The sequence below is a fragment of the Penicillium coprophilum genome (genome assembly GCF_028826855.1).
Source record: "Penicillium coprophilum strain IBT 35676 chromosome Unknown utg000006l_segment0_segment0, whole genome shotgun sequence".
Lineage (NCBI taxonomy): Eukaryota > Fungi > Ascomycota > Eurotiomycetes > Eurotiales > Aspergillaceae > Penicillium > Penicillium coprophilum.
Window position 1 is genome coordinate 3,840,805 of NW_026622725.1, and position 18,378 is coordinate 3,859,182.

Consider the following 18,378-nt stretch of genomic DNA (forward strand, 5'->3'; position numbering starts at 1 on the left):
TTTTGCAGGAAGAAGACTGCGCGATATTACGCCATAGGTTGACATACCTTTCCTTCCTCTTCGCCGCCAATTAAGGGCGACCTGGGATTTCAAGCTTTTCGGCAAATTGGGAAGGTAATAATTCTATGAAATACTTGTTATCCTCATTACCTTTTGGGAGATTGAGAGATGAGAGAAAATTAGATTGATGAACATGAAACTTCTGGTAAATGCTACTGTTATTTCGGGACGGCCACAATAATCGAGTTCCGCATCACAAGACTGTAGGTCTTGATTGCCTTCGCCTTCAAGCCCGCATACCACTGGTCAACAGTTCTCTCCATCGCTCCATGCATGATGTACATCTACATATCAATACAGGTACTCCACCAGTGAATTCGGAAGAGCCAGATCATCGATCAACATTTGGGAGTCTCCCGAAATGGCTGAAATAACCTATTTTCGTCATTTTCGGAAAATGAGTTAGGTCTCAAATTTAGGCACGTATAATAGCCCGAAGCGGCTAGCGCTTGTCTTTGCTTTGATCAGAGTCGCCCGCCATCCTGCCACTATTCTTATCCCTATAGGCTGAAGTGATCTAGGATTAGTGCTTAAGGCTTATAAGAGGGTAAAAAAATATACCTACATAGTTGAATCCCTCGCTAAGAATAGGCTCTGTAGACCCAACGTCGGGTTGAGGTATTTGTAGGCAAAGGGCTTGCGTGATCGTGGTACTATAGTCTTTGATTGAGTTCCCGGGTTTGTGCGGGCGTTGATAGCAAACATGATGGGCACGATCAAGCTTCCCAGCAGAAAAAGAACAGTTAGAATGATTCGATCAAATAATGACTTTTTTCACCATTAAACGAAACCGGTTGGAACACCCCTCAGATTAAAGCAGCGGTACTGTACGCCTCATTTTAATGCCCCTGCGTAAATACCTCAAAATTCCGCTCTCACAACAATTCGATCTCAATGAAAGATACAAGAAATCATTTGAAACAAAGGCTACTGTATTAATATATTGTTCTAAAAGAAATAATGAACATGAAACGAAAACGAAGCTATGACACAAGAACATTGCTAGAGTCGACAGCCATACTCATCAACTGGCCATAACAACGTCACCATCAATTAAAACTAAGGTTGGGGGTGTATAGAGAGGGAGGTGAGAGAAAGAGAGAGAAAAGTGAAAAAGTGATCGAAGGTAGGGTACGCCCTATAAAAATCATGATATATATATATTTCCTAGATACGGGTTCAAATGGGCTTTGGCTTATAGGCTGTGATTTTTGGGCTTACAGAGTACAGGAATGGGCTCATACCACTCTTTACAACCAGTATCTATCTATACACTCGGGAGAGAACCCACTCGGCGTTTGGACTCGAGTTTGGACTCGAGTTCTTGCTTCAGTTGGATGGAGCGCCTGCGTAGTCATACGCAACTAGTCAGACTGCAACAGGTTAATTGAACTTGGATTGAGTGATTGGTTGACAAAAATTGGGAAACCTCCCTCCCCCCAACCCGACCAAGAGATTTTGAAAAGAGGGGTTATGTAGGTATGAGTTGTCCTGCAAGACGGACACGTCAGATCTACAAAGTACAAGGCAGACTGACTTACGTCCCTCTTATCAAAAAGGATACTGTCGGATGCCATAGGCATCCAGGCATACAGATCAAACATGTTTGATATGCCATTATGTTTGGCAGTATAAATAGGATCTCAGTATCCTATTCATACTTGCTTTCTCTTCTTCTCTCTCTCTCAGTCTTGCTTCTAGATAGAGAATATCATCATCTTCTCTGTCATCAGATACCTACCTGGCGTATCCAAGATCATCTTTCACTCTCCGGACAATCACATCCACCCATCCATTCGTACAACCTTCCGGCGTGAGGAATGATTTTACTGCTGAAAGGATCACAAGAACTACAGATTCTATAGCTGTCTCTTTTCACGATGAGTCGCCGCGGAAATTGGCGATCTCGGGGTAATACGAGTAACCGAGGAGGACCCAACAAATTCAGAAAGCACAATCAGTCGGAAACATTATGTATGCACTTCCAACGTGGCACATGCCACTACGGTGAGAGATGTAGATTCTCGCACGATGTGAATAGGGCTTCCGACCTCGCGTCAAACCCGGCGGTATACCATCCCCCAACCCATGATCCAGACGCTCGGAATCAATACTTCGACTGGAAGAGACTTCTTAGAACTGGGCTCTTACTGTCTACATATTTGCGAAGGCGAGATAAAGATATCGCCCAATTCTGGAACGGGGCTCTTGAAATTCTTGAAAGCGACAACAGAGAGAATCATCAATCCCTCGCCAAAGATCTTGTGGACGATAAGTTTCAGGGCCATGGATTTATCCTGGCAACTACAGATGCAGACAATCCAGAGGGAGTACGACCTTTCCCAACTTACAACGAGCCATTTCTCAAAGTCATTACCCATACTTCTCTCTTGAGCTGTCTTTCTGTCGATTCATTTGTTGGCACTCTGTACACATCCTTTGGTGGTACAAATGGAGATCGAGCAATCAGATATCTGAGAAGGGTCTGCCAGGGCCTGATGAGTAAAGGTGATGAGACGAACGGAAATGTATTGGTCATCTCTCTGGACATGATGAAGTTACTGTTGAATACCCTGTACCAACTTTTGTCAAGAGTCCGACACGCTCGATTCCACGATGAAATGCCCGCACTGCTCGACCTAATCCGCAAAGTGGGCTCCCAAATTACCGAAACATGCTCGAAGGCCGACATTGACGGACTTGAGAGCAGAATAGAAGTCATGCAGAGCCTGATCACTAGCGCAAACCGCAGTCTTTTTACCCCCAGGGTGCATGAGGAAAATCTCCATAGTGGATCAGCCCGGTCGTCTTTTCCGTTGGATATGCAAACACCCGGTGGGAGACACGACAACGACCTTGCAGAAATCTCTCAAGTTCAGATCTTTCCTACCCATGGAGAGATCGTCAGCGGCAATTCAGAATATCTACCCTCCACCAACTTCCTTCAGCCGCACTTTCTCCCCGACCCATTGCAAAGATACATTGACTCAACATTCCGACTCCTGCGCCATGATATCTTCGGCTCAGCCAAAGATGTCCTTCGAGATCTGCTGCAGCAGAACGATTTGACACGGGTTTCATATTTCTCAGGTAAAGATAGCGGGGCACATCTCTATCTGGGAGCACAGATTCTCCAAATATTTATCAATGAGAGAAATGACCTCGAAGCGACCGTGTCCTTTGCTACTCCGCCACAAGTCCGCAACAAGACATCCAACGAGCAATGTAGATGGTGGCAAGACTCCAATCGACTGGAGGAAGGAAGCCTAGTGTGTTTCGTGACGTCCGAAGAATCTCATAGGAGGCTTATTTTTCTCGAGGTCACTGTGAAGAATGCTTCCAAGGACCGAGCGCACCAGAACAGGAGTAGTCTTGTGTCTGATAAGTTTCCACCTAGTATCACGGTCAAGCTTGCGGCATGCCTACAACAAGAACTGACCTTACTGGGCCGGCTTTACAGCGGAAAGCTCACCGGTATTCTGGTCGACTTCCATGGCTTGATCCCTGCCACGTTCGCCCCTATCCTGAAAAACCTTCAGCGAATCCAGCGCGAAGGAGACTTGGCATTCCAGAAATGGATCTTGCCAGGCCGTAAGGATGATGAAGATGGTCAAAGCATACCCCCACCAGCATACGCGCGCAAACCAGAATTTGTCTTTCCCCTGACTTCAATCACAACTGTTGGAGCTGAAATGATTACATTGGACCCGAGTACCCCTGAGTCTACTGACCTCTTGAAGCTGCAAGCTCAAACTGGTCTCGACCATGGCCAGTGCCAGGGGCTTATCGCGGCTCTCACGCGAGAGTATGCCCTCATCCAAGGCCCACCGGGCACCGGGAAGTCCTATCTGGGTGTCAAGCTTGTCCAAGTTCTCCTTGAGATCAGGGAAAAAGCAAAGCTAGGGCCAATTCTTGTCATGTGAGTACTGATTTTATACCTTCTTGTATCTTTACTTACAGGAATTGCAGCTGCTATACCAACCATGCCTTGGACCAATTCTTAAAGCATCTTCTTGATGTTGGAATCCAGAAAATCATACGCATTGGTGGCCGCAGTCAGGCCACTGAGCTTGAAGGCAAGAACCTTCGCGTTGTCAGTAAAGACATTGGGAAGACGAGGGTAGAGTCGCAAACTCTCGGCATGTCCTATGAGAGACTTGAGGAGTGCATGAAGGACGCTGGATATGCATTGAAACCTCTACACCAGTCTAAAAAGGCCTGTCTTGGGCCGCGATGGAGCATTTTTTACGCCGAAACTGGCCCGTCATACATGAACAACTGGAGCGACCGGATACGGAAGGATTCACAACTGTCACTGGCGATAAGTTACTCAACTGGCTTGGAACCACATCAATGAAAATCCAGAAAGACCAGAATGAGAGCGGAGTTGACGATGTGCGCTTGGAAGGCCTCACACGCGCTGCGAATGAAAATATTCACAGTCTCTCGATACCTGAACGCCGGATTCTTGCAATGAGCTGGTTCAGACAGTGGCAGGAGATCGAAACCGCTTCACTTTTTGAGGCTCTTGATCACGCTGCAGATCTTCGCGGAGACATCAATGCAGTCCATGAAGAAGTCAACCGTAGAGCCTTGATTCAAGCAGATGTAGTAGGTATCACGACCACATCACTTGCACGCCATATCGAGACACTGCGCCGAGTAGGAACAAAGGTCATTATATGCGAGGAAGCAGCTGAGATAATGGAAGCCCACGTCATCTCAGCCCTCATGCCAGGAGTTGAACACTTCATTCAGATTGGGGATCATCGACAGCTGCGACCACAGATTCAAAATCATTCACTTAGTCTTGAATCATCCACAGGAAAGATGTGGCAGCTAGACAGAAGCCAGTTTGAGAGACGCGCTCTCGGTGAGCCAGGTCTTAAGCCAGCCCCTATTGCACAGCTTAATGTACAGCGGAGAATGAGACCCGAGATCTCGCAACTAATTAGGAATGTCTATCCCAAACTGGAAGATCATCAAAGCGTGACGACTGTACCCAATGTTGTTGGAATGAGGAACAACCTCTTCTGGCTAGATCATCTTTGCGATGAAGACTCGAGAGATGATGGCAGCCGTGTGAAGTCTCATAGCAACCAGTGGGAGGTCGATATGGCTACTGCTCTTGTTCGGCATCTTGTTCGGCAGGGAGAGTACAAGAGCACAGATATTGCCCTCTTGACTCCATATACTGGGCAGTTGCGGAAGCTCAGGACATCGCTTAGCAAAGATTTTGAGATTTGCCTCAGTGAACGAGATCTAGAAACCTTGGCTGCGGATGGGTTTGAGAAGGCTGAAGATGAAAATCCCGAGTCAAATGGTCGCAAAGCACTCGAGAAGAAGACTTTGCTTCAGACGCTCCGACTTGCCACAGTCGATAACTTCCAAGGCGAAGAGGCAAAAGTGATAGTGGTCTCACTAGTTCGCAGCAACTCAAAGCGCAAGGTCGGCTTTCTACGCACCGAAAACCGCATTAATGTGCTCCTCAGCAGGGCTCAGCACGGCATGTATCTCATTGGAAATGCTCAAACATACCAAAATGTGCCAATGTGGGCCGATGTCCACTCTCAGCTCTCCCGTGCTAATGCAGTTGGTATGGAGTTGGCTCTGTGCTGCCCTCGCCATCCAGGTACGCCTATTCTATGCTCTGAGCCTCACGACTTTGAAAGGAAGAGTCCAGAGGGTGGGTGCAGTCTCCCGTGCGACCGTCGACTTGATCCATGTGGCCATCAATGTCAGGCCAAATGCCATTCGGCGGCCATGCACGACGGCTTTGCGTGCGGAAAGCCTTGCCCGCGTATCCGATCAACCTGTCAGCACGAATGCCCTAAGCTTTGTGGTGAAAATTGTGGTCTTTGCTTGACGAAGATTCAAGACGTTGAGCTTCCTTGTGGTCATATCAAGAAGGTCCTCTATTGCCATCAGATGTCGAACCTGGACCTCATCAAGTGCGATGTTCGAGTTGAAAAGACTGTTCCTAAGTGTGGCCATAAAATCCAGGTTGCCTGTCATAAGGATGTCGCGTCCCTGATATTCTGTTGCCCTGAGCCATGCACCGATATTCTCAGCTGTAGTCACAACTGCAGTAACTGCTGTGGAATTTGTCTCCAGAAAGTTGTTGACGGAAGAAGAGTAACCAAGCATCCGAAGTGCAAAAAGATATGTGACCGTCCACACGGTGTTTGCAACCATAGGTGTCCCAAGGAATGCCACGATGGGGAAAGCTGCGGTTCCTGCGAGGCAAAGTGCGAAGTAAGACTCACTATCACCCATTGTTACATCATTGTACAGAAACACTAATCATGCCATAGGTTCGATGCTCGCATTCAGCATGCGACTCAACTTGCGAAAAGGCATGTGCACCATGCATCGAGAAATGCACCTGGTCCTGCCTCCATCAAGGTTCCTGCTCAATGCCTTGTGCGGCACCATGTAATCGACTTCCTTGTGATAAGAGATGCACTAAGAAACTTGAATGCGGCCACCAGTGTCCAAGCCTCTGTGGGGAAGATTGTCCAAATAATCTGTGTCAAAAGTGCGGCAACAAGAGTGATGCTCGTGTTGACTTCATCGAAATGAAAGAATACTGTGAAATCAACCTCGATGAAACTCCAATTATCGTGCTTGGATGCGGTCATTTCTTTACAAGTGAGTCGGTTGATGGATTGGTTGGCCTGGATCAAGTATACACAAGGGATCAAGATGGAAAGTTTGAAGACCTCCGCGATCTCTCTTCTTCTCTCGCCACAGCCATACCCTCGTGCCCTGACTGTAAACAACCCATTCGCCAGTTTGTGACGAAACGTTACAATCGTGCTGTTAATCGTGCTGTTATGGATGAGACTTACAAGCGGTTCCTAGCCAAGGGTCGCAAAGACCTCGCAAATCTCGAATCGCGTCTGAATGATATTGAACACAAGCTCAACTCGAAGGGGGCAGTTGTTAGCCCTGTGGACGCCGCTGGAAAGCTCGAAGCAATTGACAAAGAGGCCTTGAGACTTGGTAGAACCATGCAGGCCGAGAATCAACCGATGAAACGGCTCATGGATGCGATTACCGCCAGCCAGAAACTGGAACAGGACGAAATAGCCTCCCTATCAGCCAGAATGGAGGCAACAAATCTAGCAACCCAGGAACCCGATAGTCAAATCACTCTTGGCGCAAGGCTAATTCAGATGAAATCCCAAGAACTTGCAATTAGCCATCTGTTCAGGGTTGCGGAGTCAAGAAAGAATCCTCTAGAAGTACGGCCAAGTGTCACCAAAGCATCACCAATGTTGACTTCGATGTTGGCAAATTGCCAAGACTTGATAACTCAGGCGCATGAGCGAAGCCTCTACCGCATCGTCATCACGGCAACTATCTCATTGGCAAAAATCGCCCAGCTGGACGCGTGGCATCGCCGCACTCATCCAGCAAAAACAACATCGGGTCTGAATCCCAAAGAAGTCAGCGCCAATTCCGAAAAGCTCGAAAATCGCACTGAAACCATCCGCGATCTCCTCGCCACTGCCTTGAGATTATGTGATGGACTGGGGAACTGCCCCGAGCTCCAAGAACAGGTCCAGGAAATGACCCGTCTCTACGAGGGGCCGCGGTATGAGACAGTGACTTTAGAAGAATTGGAATCAATCAAGACGGCCATGGTCAGTGGGCGAAAGGGTATAGCGACTCACTCTGGGCACTGGTACAATTGCGTGAATGGACATCCGGTGAGTAAAGTTCCTAGTCTCGATCTGTCCATGTCCCAAATCACTTTGATGGGACAGATGAGCTAAATATCAATTTTCTAGTTTGCTATTGGAGAGTGCGGTATGCCGATGGAGCAAGCTAGATGCCCAGAATGTGGAGCACCTATTGGAGGTCAAAACCACAGGGCCGTTGCGGGCGTATCTCGAGCGCGGGAAATGGAGTAGATGGAAACCATATTGTGTTTTGATTTTGGTAGAAAAACACATGTTTACTTTTCTTCCCCTGATACTGCACACGAATCTAGACTCAAAAAATTGACAGTTTATCAAGCTGCCCAGGTATCGGCATGATGGCATGCCTTTTGCAATTTCGAGATGTTTTGTTGCTCGTTCTCCCCGGTCACAATCAAGGCGACATCGTCAACCCAGCTGCTTGATCTCGCCCCTTCAAGCAGCTTGAATCGCACGACGTCATAACAATGATCCACGCAGATTGTAGTAAGTTTTTTTTCCCCGTTCACCTCCCGAGCCCAAACGCCTATTCTTATAGATGCTTTCTATCAGCACCCAACAACCTATTGTTCGATTTTTCCCCAGGCCGTATCACAGGATTGATTGACTTCGACTTTTTGTGCGTTTTCTATCCTTCATACGAGTTCCTTTGCTCCTTTAGTGGGTTTGGCGGCAATTTTGGAGGCTGGCCCGACATTAAGGCCAGTGAAGCAAGGGCCTTGAAAGAAGCTAGGTTATACGGCTTCCCAACCCCTCTCCCCGATATCTAGTAAGGATCCGAGGGGGTTTAATAGAAGGTTGCGAAGGACTAGGAAGAGGCCCTTAAGAATAAGGGTTGTAAGCGCCTATTGATAATCTGAGGGGATGACATTGTCGCTGATGTCGAAGTCAACCGCCCAAAAACGCCCACGACGCATAGGTCCATAGGCGCTTAGTTATTGATTACATAAGGCCCGTGGGTAATCCATGCTCACCCGGCTATGGGCGATGTCGCAGTCTAACCTAGTCCGAAAGGTAGTCGGACCTCATGCCGCTCTTTAGTTGAAATATGCGAATTCGAACAGTCAAAAAGCATGCCCGTACACGATTCTCACTTTTTTTCCCTTCTTTTTTTGTTTTTTTTCGTTGTTGCTCTGCCAGACTACGGAGTACTCCGTAGTTCGTTGTCTGGTAGCTAGATAGGCTAACAGATCACATAGGCTATCTTACCTCGGCTACCATGTGCTCTCGAAAATGCAGCAAAGTTTACTCATGAGTCAGTAGCCTATTCGGCGTCAAAACTGACGTCGAAATTGTTGAGTAGAAATCATTCCCGACGTTGGATTCTAGTCTTTTTGCCATACTTGGGCTTTGGCCCCCGGGGCTTGTGTCCCCGGGGGCCAGATAAGCGGATCAGTTCAGAACCAAATCGGCCAACTTGTCACATACATCTCAATTTCTCATGAATTAACTTAGAGTTTTCAACGATGATATGGGATACTACAGCCAATAATGGGTCTCAGAATAAGGGATCTTAGATAGGTTGTATTTAGGTTAGGGTTGGTGGGACGAGGTTTGGAGAAATCCCACCCTGGACATGTGTGAGACGGATTGCCTGACATTCCCAACGGTTCAACATTTTCCTGCTGGGAGCAACATCAACTGACAATTTGAGATGTTGGTATTAGACATGTAGTGCTTTATGTTAAATAATGTCCTCGGGTTCAGTTAATTGAAAATAATTTTCACCGCGCTTCAATTCCCATACTTTCCTGAGCCCCCGCAAGAGAGTTACGATTCTGAATACATCACCATAATGGCGCAGACCGAGCCAAGTGGTGGAAAAAAGCATATCAGTGAGAAGCCAGTCACACTCGGTAACTGGTATCAGCATGTCAACTGGCTCAACACATCTCTCATCCTGATCGTACCCATCGGTGGCCTCGTCGCTGCATTCTATACACAGCTGAGGCCACTCACTGCTGCGTGGGCAATTTTATACTACTTCTGGACCGGGTTGGGAGTTACCGCTGGGTACCATCGTCTATGGGCGCACAGATCATATGAAGCGTAAGTCTACCACTACCTCGCCCCCTGGCCTACTTCGAGTCAAGCACAGACTGACATCCGATATCTCCAGGCGCCTTCCAATTAGGATATTCCTCGCATGTGTCGGTGGCGGTGCCGTTCAAGGCTCGATTCGGTGGTGGAGTAGTAAGCACAGAGCACACCACCGATGGACCGATACAGTCAAGGACCCATACAGCGTCATGAAGGGTCTCTGGTATTCGCATTTTATGTGGATGGTTCTGAATCAAAACCCGAAAAACCGCGGCAGGACCGATATCTCCGACTTGAACGAGGACCCGGTCGTCGTCTGGCAGCACAAGCACTATGGATCCGTCATCTTGATTTTCGGGGCGTTGTTCCCTATGCTCGTCGCCGGCCTGGGATGGGGTGATTGGAAGGGGGGGTCTTGTATATGCGGGAATTCTTCGATTTTCGTTTGTCCAGCAAGCCACCTTCTGCGTGAATTCTCTCGCCCATTGGTTGGGTGAGCAGGTCAGTTATTGTCCATATCCTATTGTCATGCTCCCGTCCATAACTCTGACATATGGTAGCCATTCGATGATAGGAATTCACCTCGCGACCACGTCATTACTGCGTTGATCACTCTCGGTGAAGGCTATCACAACTTCCATCACGAGGTAAGAATGGTCTTTTTTTCCATTCATCTCTCACCCACTAACCCATGACTAGTTTCCCTCCGACTACCGCAATGCCATTCAATGGTGGCAGTACGATCCCACAAAGTGGTCAATCTGGATCTGGAAACAGCTGGGTCTGGCTTCCAACCTCAAGCAGTTCCGAGCCAACGAAATTGAGAAGGGTCGTGTGCAACAGCTACAGAAGAAGCTCGACCAGAAACGCGCCAAGCTTGATTGGGGTGTTCCTCTGGACCAGCTACCTGTTGTCGACTGGGACGATTTTATTGCAGAGGCTCAGAGTGGTAAAGCTCTAGTTGCCATTGCCGGTGTTGTTCACGATGTCAGCAAATTTATCGCTGAGCACCCTGGTGGCAAAACCCTCATTTCATCAGCCATTGGGAAAGATGCCACTGCCATGTTCAACGGCGGTGTCTACACCCACTCCAACGCTGCCCATAACTTACTTTCCTCGATGCGAGTTGGGGTGATTCGTGGTGGTGGTGAGGTTGAGATTTGGCGTCACCGAAACAACCAAAAGGGTGTCTATGCTTGAGGTTTCGAGACGTACCTAGTTAGATATCAATTTGTCACGTTTCACGGAAATATGGATCTGCATTTCGACCACAATAGCAAAGTTGGAAAATCACGGAGTCTAGCTGCGTGGAACAGATCGTGGCCAATGTTCTTCTTGCGGAGTTCACTGAATGGCAGCAGTGGTAGGTGGGCAACAAGACTTTTGGGGACATTCAAAGGCACACGATGTGGCTCACGACAATTTACTTAACCTGCTGCAGGTTGCTCCGTCACATGCCACACCGTATGGCATTGTGAAAGCATACCGACCGACGGTTATGAATGACGGTAAGCTTTGGGCGATGCGACACGGATTACTTCCCTCGTCACTAGAAAACTCAGTATTTGAGTCTAGATATGAGGCAGTTGAAAGAACACAATCCATACCATTCTTTCTCTTGAAATAATGAGTAGATCGAAACTTGACCGAGATCAAAGAAACATGTCATTGTATATGATTGGGTTTGTCTTGTATGGCAGTGAGGACGAGCCCTGCGGGCCTCTAGAGCCTTGTGGGGGAGAAGTCTACCGGGTCCGGCCCCTGGCGCATCAACCCAACACGTCAGGTGTGGAAGGAATTCCCCTGGGTCCCAGCCTCCTTTCTTGTCCCAACGAGATATACGAGAAAACACACCAATTGCCCCACCCCATCCTGAGACCAGACTCCAAGTTCCTGAAATCTCTTGACCCCAATGGTACGCCATATCAGTACAGGATTGACTGGATGGAGCAGGTTTCTTTTTTCGGGACTCAATTTCCCGTCACTCGTACACTGACGGTGAGCCCCGTTCGGTCGATTGATCCACCCTCATCCCGCCTTCCCGTGGTCCATCGTGCAACCGCCATCGGAATGAAATCGAGTAGTGCAGCAGAATACATCGAGAAGGTTCTCCGAGATCTGGAGATATTAGATGTGAAAGAAGATAGGTCAAGACATTTGGGACATCTTCCTAGCCTACAGCTAGACGGATGGGTGAAGACACGTTCTATGCAACACTAGTCTATATCCTTCTTCGTCCTTTTTTCAATTTGCGCATGGGTGTTCCCGCGGAGTAAGTCGTTGGACCTTGCTAGGTCAAAGAGATATTGATATCGTACGTACACACTATCATCGATCTGCGCGCCAGTTGCGCGGGCAGTAGTACTCCTAACGTGGCCATATTACGCTTTTCCTCACAATGGTACCCAAAATCTACGACCGCCTACCCCTTCTGCTGCATAAGATCGAGGCGATTATCTATTCTCTTACAGTTTCTTCTGTGGAAATAGCTGGAAATTTCTATTGTGAGAAAAAGTCCTTACTGACTGTTTGAGATTAAAATTGGCGTTCTCCAAACAGAATGAAATGGTCTCAAGCGAAAACGAAGAGAGAATAAATAAGGAACACTAGATCCATAGATCACGGGGAGATTCGTATACACAAGGTCGGGTAATCTAGCCTAGGAGGCTAGAGCAGTGGGCGGTCAAGGGGCGGCTGGACGTCCCCATGTATTGAGCCTGAACCTCATATCCAATAAATTGTCCAGTTCAGCTTATTCCGAACCCCTGCTGATCCTTGCGGAACAAATGAGGGACACAGGTATCAGCACGCCGATCCTGAAAGACTTGTCGAAGATAGAAGGGAATCATCATGTGCATCGCGTATCAACATCAGATGTGAAGAACCGAAATTTGGAAGTCATTTTACAGAATGGAGTAGCCGGAGGTGTCGCAGGCTGCGCTGTGAGCCTTACCACCTGAGTAACCAACAGTAGAATGCTGACGCCAGAGAAATGTAGGCCAAAACTATTGTCGCGCCATTGGAAAGGATCAGAATTCTCTTTCAGACCTCCCATTCTCATTTTGTGCAATATTCGACCCGCTGGGATGGTTTAATTAAAGCCGCCGGAGAAATTCGAACGTCATATGGTATACCTGCGCTTTTCAAAGGCCACTCGGCAACCCTAGTTCGTGTATTTCCATATGCGGGTATCAATTTTGTCGCCTATGAACAATTCCGAGCAGCAATTATCCCATGTCCCGAGAAAGAAGCACCGTGGCGACGATTTTTGTGCGGCAGTTTGGCCGGTGCAACCTCTACTTTAGTCACATATCCTCTTGATTTGATCCGAACACGTCTTGCCTTCGAAACAGTGCAAAAAAATCCCTCGTCGTGGCTTAAAATCTCTCAGAAGATTTACTATGAAGGGAGCAGCGGGAGCTTGTTCAATCTCTATCGAGGAATTGCCCCGACTATGCTAGGCATACTTCCGTATGCGGGCACGTCATTCCTCACTCACGATCTACTTAAAGACTGGCTTCGCTCGCCGGCCCTTGCGCCCTATACTCTAGAAGCACAATCTTCTACTCGACTGACCGCAGTTGCGCAGCTCTCCTGTGGCGCTGTGGCCGGCATAGTCGCGCAAACAGTTTCTTACCCTATCGATATCGTTCGACGACGAATGCAAGTCGGAACTGTCGCCGATACCAAGATGGGCATTTTGGAGACAGCCCAACGGATCTTTTTGGAAAGGGGAGTGAGAGGTTTTTATGTTGGGCTGACCATTGGCTATGTGAAAATGGCGCCCATGGTGGCCACGAGTTTCTATGTGTATGATAGGATGAAGCGATTTCTGGGCCTTATCGAGTAGCTTTCTTGTGCTCCTTTTAGCTCCAGTACCTACTTATCATCCGAGTAAATTAACCTAACACTTTCCCGAGTTCAACCTTGGAACTCTTAGGCTCCTTCCAGGGTCGCTCTGTACAAGGAACTAACCCAAATTGGAAAGAGCGACGTGGCTTACTAATTGGCGGCATCGATCGGCAAATCAACAAGTTACTCCACCGGAGTTTTGCCAGTCGCATAGAATCGGTCGAGGTAACAGATGTTCCGTGCCGTCAGTGGCAGAGCGCCTCTTAAGCTTGACTGGACCCGCACCTCTTAAGTTACATCCGAATAGGGGCTCGGATCTTCCTCCATCATCCAACCTTGGTTCAACAGTCCAATGGTTGACCTGCATCTAAATCATAGCCTGCATTCGGATAAATCCTGGTCTCTCTAGAACTTCTACCCCGGTTTCCGACCATTGCCCCCGCCCCCTAGCGTCAAAGCCATGCGGAGGTAGCTTAGCGCAAACTGGGGAATGTTTATTGCGATCCGAACGGAGCTTCTCATAAAATGCCTGCACCCCTCGGGCTCCGTTCATTAGTTTGCCCAACCCGCCTCACCCTCCGTTTTCTCCTCTTCATCTGTATCTTGTTCCTCTCAGTTACAACGCTTCTGGGAATCAAAATGCATCTCAAGTCTTATGTGACAGCCGCCCTGTATGGGCTGCCTGCCCTGGCTAATGCTGCCCCGTCGCCATCTCCCTCACAGGCTGCATCTGTCTCTTCTGCTGCTGACTCGAATTCCGACCACTTCAAGAGCTACACGATCAAGGCAGAGAACATCACTGCCAAGTTGATTCCGTATGGCGCGCGTCTCACCTCCTTGCTAGTTCCAGATCGTGATGGCAATGTCCAAGATGTGGTCGTTGGCTACGATGAGCCTAAAGAATATTTGCATGATAGTCAGACCAATCGCACCTTCTTCGGCGCGGTCGTTGGTCGCTATGCCAACCGTATCAAGAACGGTACCTTCACCATTGACGACAAAGATTATCACGTTCCTGAGAATGAGAATGATGGCGTGGACACCCTCCACGGTGGCTTCACTGGATATGATATGCGCAACTGGACAGTCACTTCCCATACCGAGTCCTCTATCACCTTCACCTTGCTCGATCAAGGCTTCGAGAAGTTCCCAGGAGACATCATCACCCATGCAACTTTCAGCGTGTCCACTGAGAAGACCCAAGCCAACCCCAAAGGTCTTCCTCAGCTGACCTCAAAGCTAGTGGCTCTCTCTCTCACCAAGAAGACCCCCATCATGCTGTCTAACCACATCTACTGGAACCTGAACGCGTTCAAAGAATCCAACGTGCTGAAGGACACCACCTTGCAGCTCCCCCTCTCGCAGCGCTTCATTGGGGGAGACAGCATCTTAATCCCGAACGGCACCATCCACGACGTTGAAAGCGCCTACAAGGGATCCCTGGACTTCACCAGCCCCAAACTCATTGGCAAAGATATCGAGAAGACCACCAATCTCTGCGGTGCCGGCTGCGTCGGCTACGACACATGCTTCCTCATCGACCGACCCTCAACATACGCGTCGAACTCGATGGTCACAGCCCTGAGCGCCTCGTCGAGCTCCACTGGTATCAGCCTCGACGTCGCTACCAACCAGGCCGCGGTTCAGATCTACACCTGCAGCGGGCAGAACGGCTCCATCGCCACAAAGAAGTCGCAGGCGAAGCGCAATAAGGCTGACGGCGGTGACGCCGGTGCCACCCACGTCAACAAGTACGGATGTTTCGTGATCGAGACCGAGGACTGGATCGATGGTATTAACAACCCGGAGTGGGGTCGTGTTCCCTACCAGGTCTTTGGCCCTGATGATGGGCCAGTCGTTAACTGGGCTACCTACCAGTTTGGCACTATCTAGATTACATCATTCTATAGTACAGTGCGCTACCTACTTGCATTACTTGCATCGAATTAATAATCATCTCTGCGTGGACCTCGACACGCAGCGCTTCTCTTGATCTTTCCTCCCTCAATCTGTACATGTAGGAATGAGAGCCACTTGCGGCCATTTCTGTAGCCCATAGAATAAAATACTCGAACCCGATATAATGGAGCATTGGAATCAAGGTATAAATACAAGCTCGCTCGGCGTTCTGCAGGACGACATGAAAGCAAAAGATATAAATCTACAGCTTTGACAAAATACCACACCCATTATCCCCACTCCCCTTCACAATCTCATCCTCCCAATAATTTGGATTGAACGTAATCCGGTTCAGCGGATTCAACCGGTGGGCGCGATTAAATAGGTCCTCATACACACGGCCATCATGTCGTCCCAGCGCACTATAACGAAGTCAGTTACGCTTGATTCTGCGTCAAATTACCTCGACCGAGCTGTCAGTCACTCACCTATCCAATAAATAATCAGGAATCATCCACGAGTCAACAAGTTTCACCGCATGTGGTCGAATACGCGCCATTAGGTCTTGGACTCGACTGGCTAGGGTATCCAGATCGGCTTGGGAGACGGCGTTGGAGCGGAAGACTGGCATTTGGTAAATTTTGTGAGACTTAATGGTAATAGTGAGTCTATTCATGTTGGCTTACATTCGAAGCTTTCGTTCTCCATGCTGTATAATGCGAACAGGCGGTAGCAGTCCCAGAGAACAGCTTTGATTGGTGCTGAGAGGGTTTTGTCATTGGATAGGGCATTGTAGAAGGTCGCGACGATTATTGATTCGGATTGGGCTGGTGTTTTGTCTTAGATTAGTGTAGAATGATAGCTTGTTTCATGATATGACCTACCACGACTTAGTTTATGAAGCTGAATGAGAAGACTGTTCCAATTTTGCTTCTTTATGACTCTTTGTTCATATGCGTCGTATGCCTGTTGAGTATCAGTCTCAGGCTGTTCGTCGACATGCGTTTTATGGTACTTACCATGGCGGTAGCTCTTAGTTCAAAGCTCTTAACAATGTCCAAATCACTGTCCAAACTCTTGTATGTCGCCTTTTTTGATCCTGGAAGACGCTTGTTGCGGATGAATTCTTTGAACTGAGCCTCAGTCTCATCGACGCCGGCAGTATCAGGCGACTTAACCGCAGCGGTCATCTTCTTGATAAGATACGCCGCAACCTGCTGCGTTATCATCCAATTATCACCCTCAACAGTGGGCTTAGAGAGGTAATCATTATTGACCTGGATCAAGCCGCTTCCGCCGCCAAACCCATGGCCACCCATGGCACGTCGGCACGTCTCAATACAATCTGCAGTGAGAATAGTGCAGAGACTCTTCAATCCAGAAGACATACTGTGCATATGAGCCAGAGAATTAAAATTTCCCTTCCCGATATCCTGACGCGCATTTTGGTAGACTTCCTGCATCGCAAGACCCGTGTAGTGAAGTGCAAAGGTCGTGGCAAGGAGAGGAAGGATTCGAATTTGGACAGTCGGATAATCCAAAACAGACATCTCCGGTCCCTTCTTGTCACCGTCTCGATCTTGGAACTGACGTCGCACGCTGCTGTAACGCACTGCAACGGTCACTGCTCGTGCGAGGACGAGTCGGGCGCGGTGGACCATGTTCGCCCGCACATAGGTCAGTGATCCATAGATGAGAGCTGGCTGCGCTGGCTTGGTATAAACTCCGGTGCTTGGATCAACGTTTGAGTATCGTGATAGCATAGCAGAGTGTGGAATTCTGGCGTTTCATTAATGAAATTATTCGTGGGGTATGGATAAGGTACAAACCTGAACTGATTAAACAACATGTACGCATTGTCCATGGTGATATAGCCATATTTTGGACCAATATCTCCAACAACAATCCCATTCAACGGTTGATGGGTCTTCATATCTCGCACCTGCACAATGAATGGATGAGGACCATGCGAAATGTATTTATCTGGCGAATTGGAATCCGGGAGAAGTAATTGTGCAACCACAATAGCGTGGTTAGCTATACGGCCTAAACTGCCATTCCACCATTTGCTCGCTGTAAGGGTTGGGCTATGCAGCACGAACTCCTTCGTTTGGTTATCCCAACGCGCCTCAAGCTCCAAGCCACGGACATTGCTTCCATGTCCCAGTTCTGTCTGTGCATATGCACCAATAATTTTCCAGGACTCTGTTAGAGGAAGCCAGTACGCTTGTTGTTCTTCACTGGCCTGCTCGCGGATGGTCGTGATGAACATCTCCACGTGCAGGAAGTATGGCGACACATCGTCGACCAGGTACTCGGCCATCTGGTATTCGAGGTGGCTCCATTTATGCGTGTCTTTCATTCGGCGTAGCAGCTTTGCGCGCGCAAGTCCTAGCTTGAACCTTTCCGGTCTGGAGAGGTTTTGTTGCTGGTCTTTGGAGAAGAGTGGCTCTTTTTGTATGATGGGCAAGATCCGAGCTTGTCGTTCCAAAAACCCATCCGAGGCCAACAAATGTTGCCCTAGCTCTTCAGTGGCAATGTTGGATTGCTGACGCTCGCGGGCTAGTGTTGTTGGCCCGTCTGGTTGGCCTGGGCGAAGGTTATCCGTGAAATCATGCATTTTGAATCTTCGACTCTTGGATTTCTGTGTCGTATAGTACCGTAGCGTTCGAATTTATTGATGTCTCGAATAGCCCTACCACACTGCCTCGGTACAATTCATAATATCAAATTCACCGAGTCCCGGATGCCGGCACCTCTGCCCCGCAGGGTAAACACAAACCGCGGGGAAGTATCAAGTAGCCGAATAGACAGAATATAG

At 48.5% G+C, this 18,378-nt stretch overlaps 5 protein-coding genes across 5 annotated transcripts; 4 read left to right on the forward strand and 1 right to left on the reverse strand.

The window, feature by feature from the left end:
- Positions 1-2,036: 2,036 nt before the first annotated feature.
- N7500_010438 (uncharacterized protein) lies at positions 2,037-7,841 on the forward strand (the record flags this gene model as incomplete). Its single annotated transcript, XM_056681576.1, has 5 exons — positions 2,037-3,979; positions 4,030-4,180; positions 4,345-6,044; positions 6,375-6,495; positions 6,600-7,841. 5 exons carry the CDS (start codon positions 2,037-2,039, stop codon positions 7,839-7,841), a joined length of 5,157 nt encoding a protein of 1,718 aa, XP_056528958.1.
- A 1,720-nt stretch (positions 7,842-9,561) lies between these two features.
- Positions 9,562-11,006, forward strand: N7500_010439 (acyl-CoA desaturase; the record flags this gene model as incomplete). The annotated part of the gene is made up of 5 exons (XM_056681577.1): positions 9,562-9,815; positions 9,886-10,202; positions 10,264-10,307; positions 10,367-10,453; positions 10,506-11,006. 5 exons carry the CDS (start codon positions 9,562-9,564, stop codon positions 11,004-11,006), a joined length of 1,203 nt encoding a protein of 400 aa, XP_056528959.1.
- A 1,586-nt stretch (positions 11,007-12,592) lies between these two features.
- On the forward strand, positions 12,593-13,656 carry N7500_010440 (uncharacterized protein; the record flags this gene model as incomplete). The annotated part of the gene is made up of 2 exons (XM_056681578.1): positions 12,593-12,748; positions 12,805-13,656. The coding sequence occupies 2 exons, from the start codon at positions 12,593-12,595 to the stop codon at positions 13,654-13,656; spliced, it is 1,008 nt and encodes a 335-aa protein (XP_056528960.1).
- Positions 13,657-14,297: 641 nt separating this feature from the next.
- N7500_010441 (aldose epimerase family protein) lies at positions 14,298-15,551 on the forward strand (the record flags this gene model as incomplete). Its single annotated transcript, XM_056681579.1, has 1 exon — positions 14,298-15,551. One exon carries the CDS (start codon positions 14,298-14,300, stop codon positions 15,549-15,551), a length of 1,254 nt encoding a protein of 417 aa, XP_056528961.1.
- A 268-nt stretch (positions 15,552-15,819) lies between these two features.
- On the reverse strand, positions 15,820-18,177 carry N7500_010442 (uncharacterized protein; the record flags this gene model as incomplete). Its single annotated transcript, XM_056681580.1, has 6 exons — positions 15,820-15,979; positions 16,046-16,181; positions 16,244-16,384; positions 16,442-16,523; positions 16,577-17,336; positions 17,387-18,177. 6 exons carry the CDS (start codon positions 18,175-18,177, stop codon positions 15,820-15,822), a joined length of 2,070 nt encoding a protein of 689 aa, XP_056528962.1.
- Between the last annotated feature and the right edge of the window lie 201 nt (positions 18,178-18,378).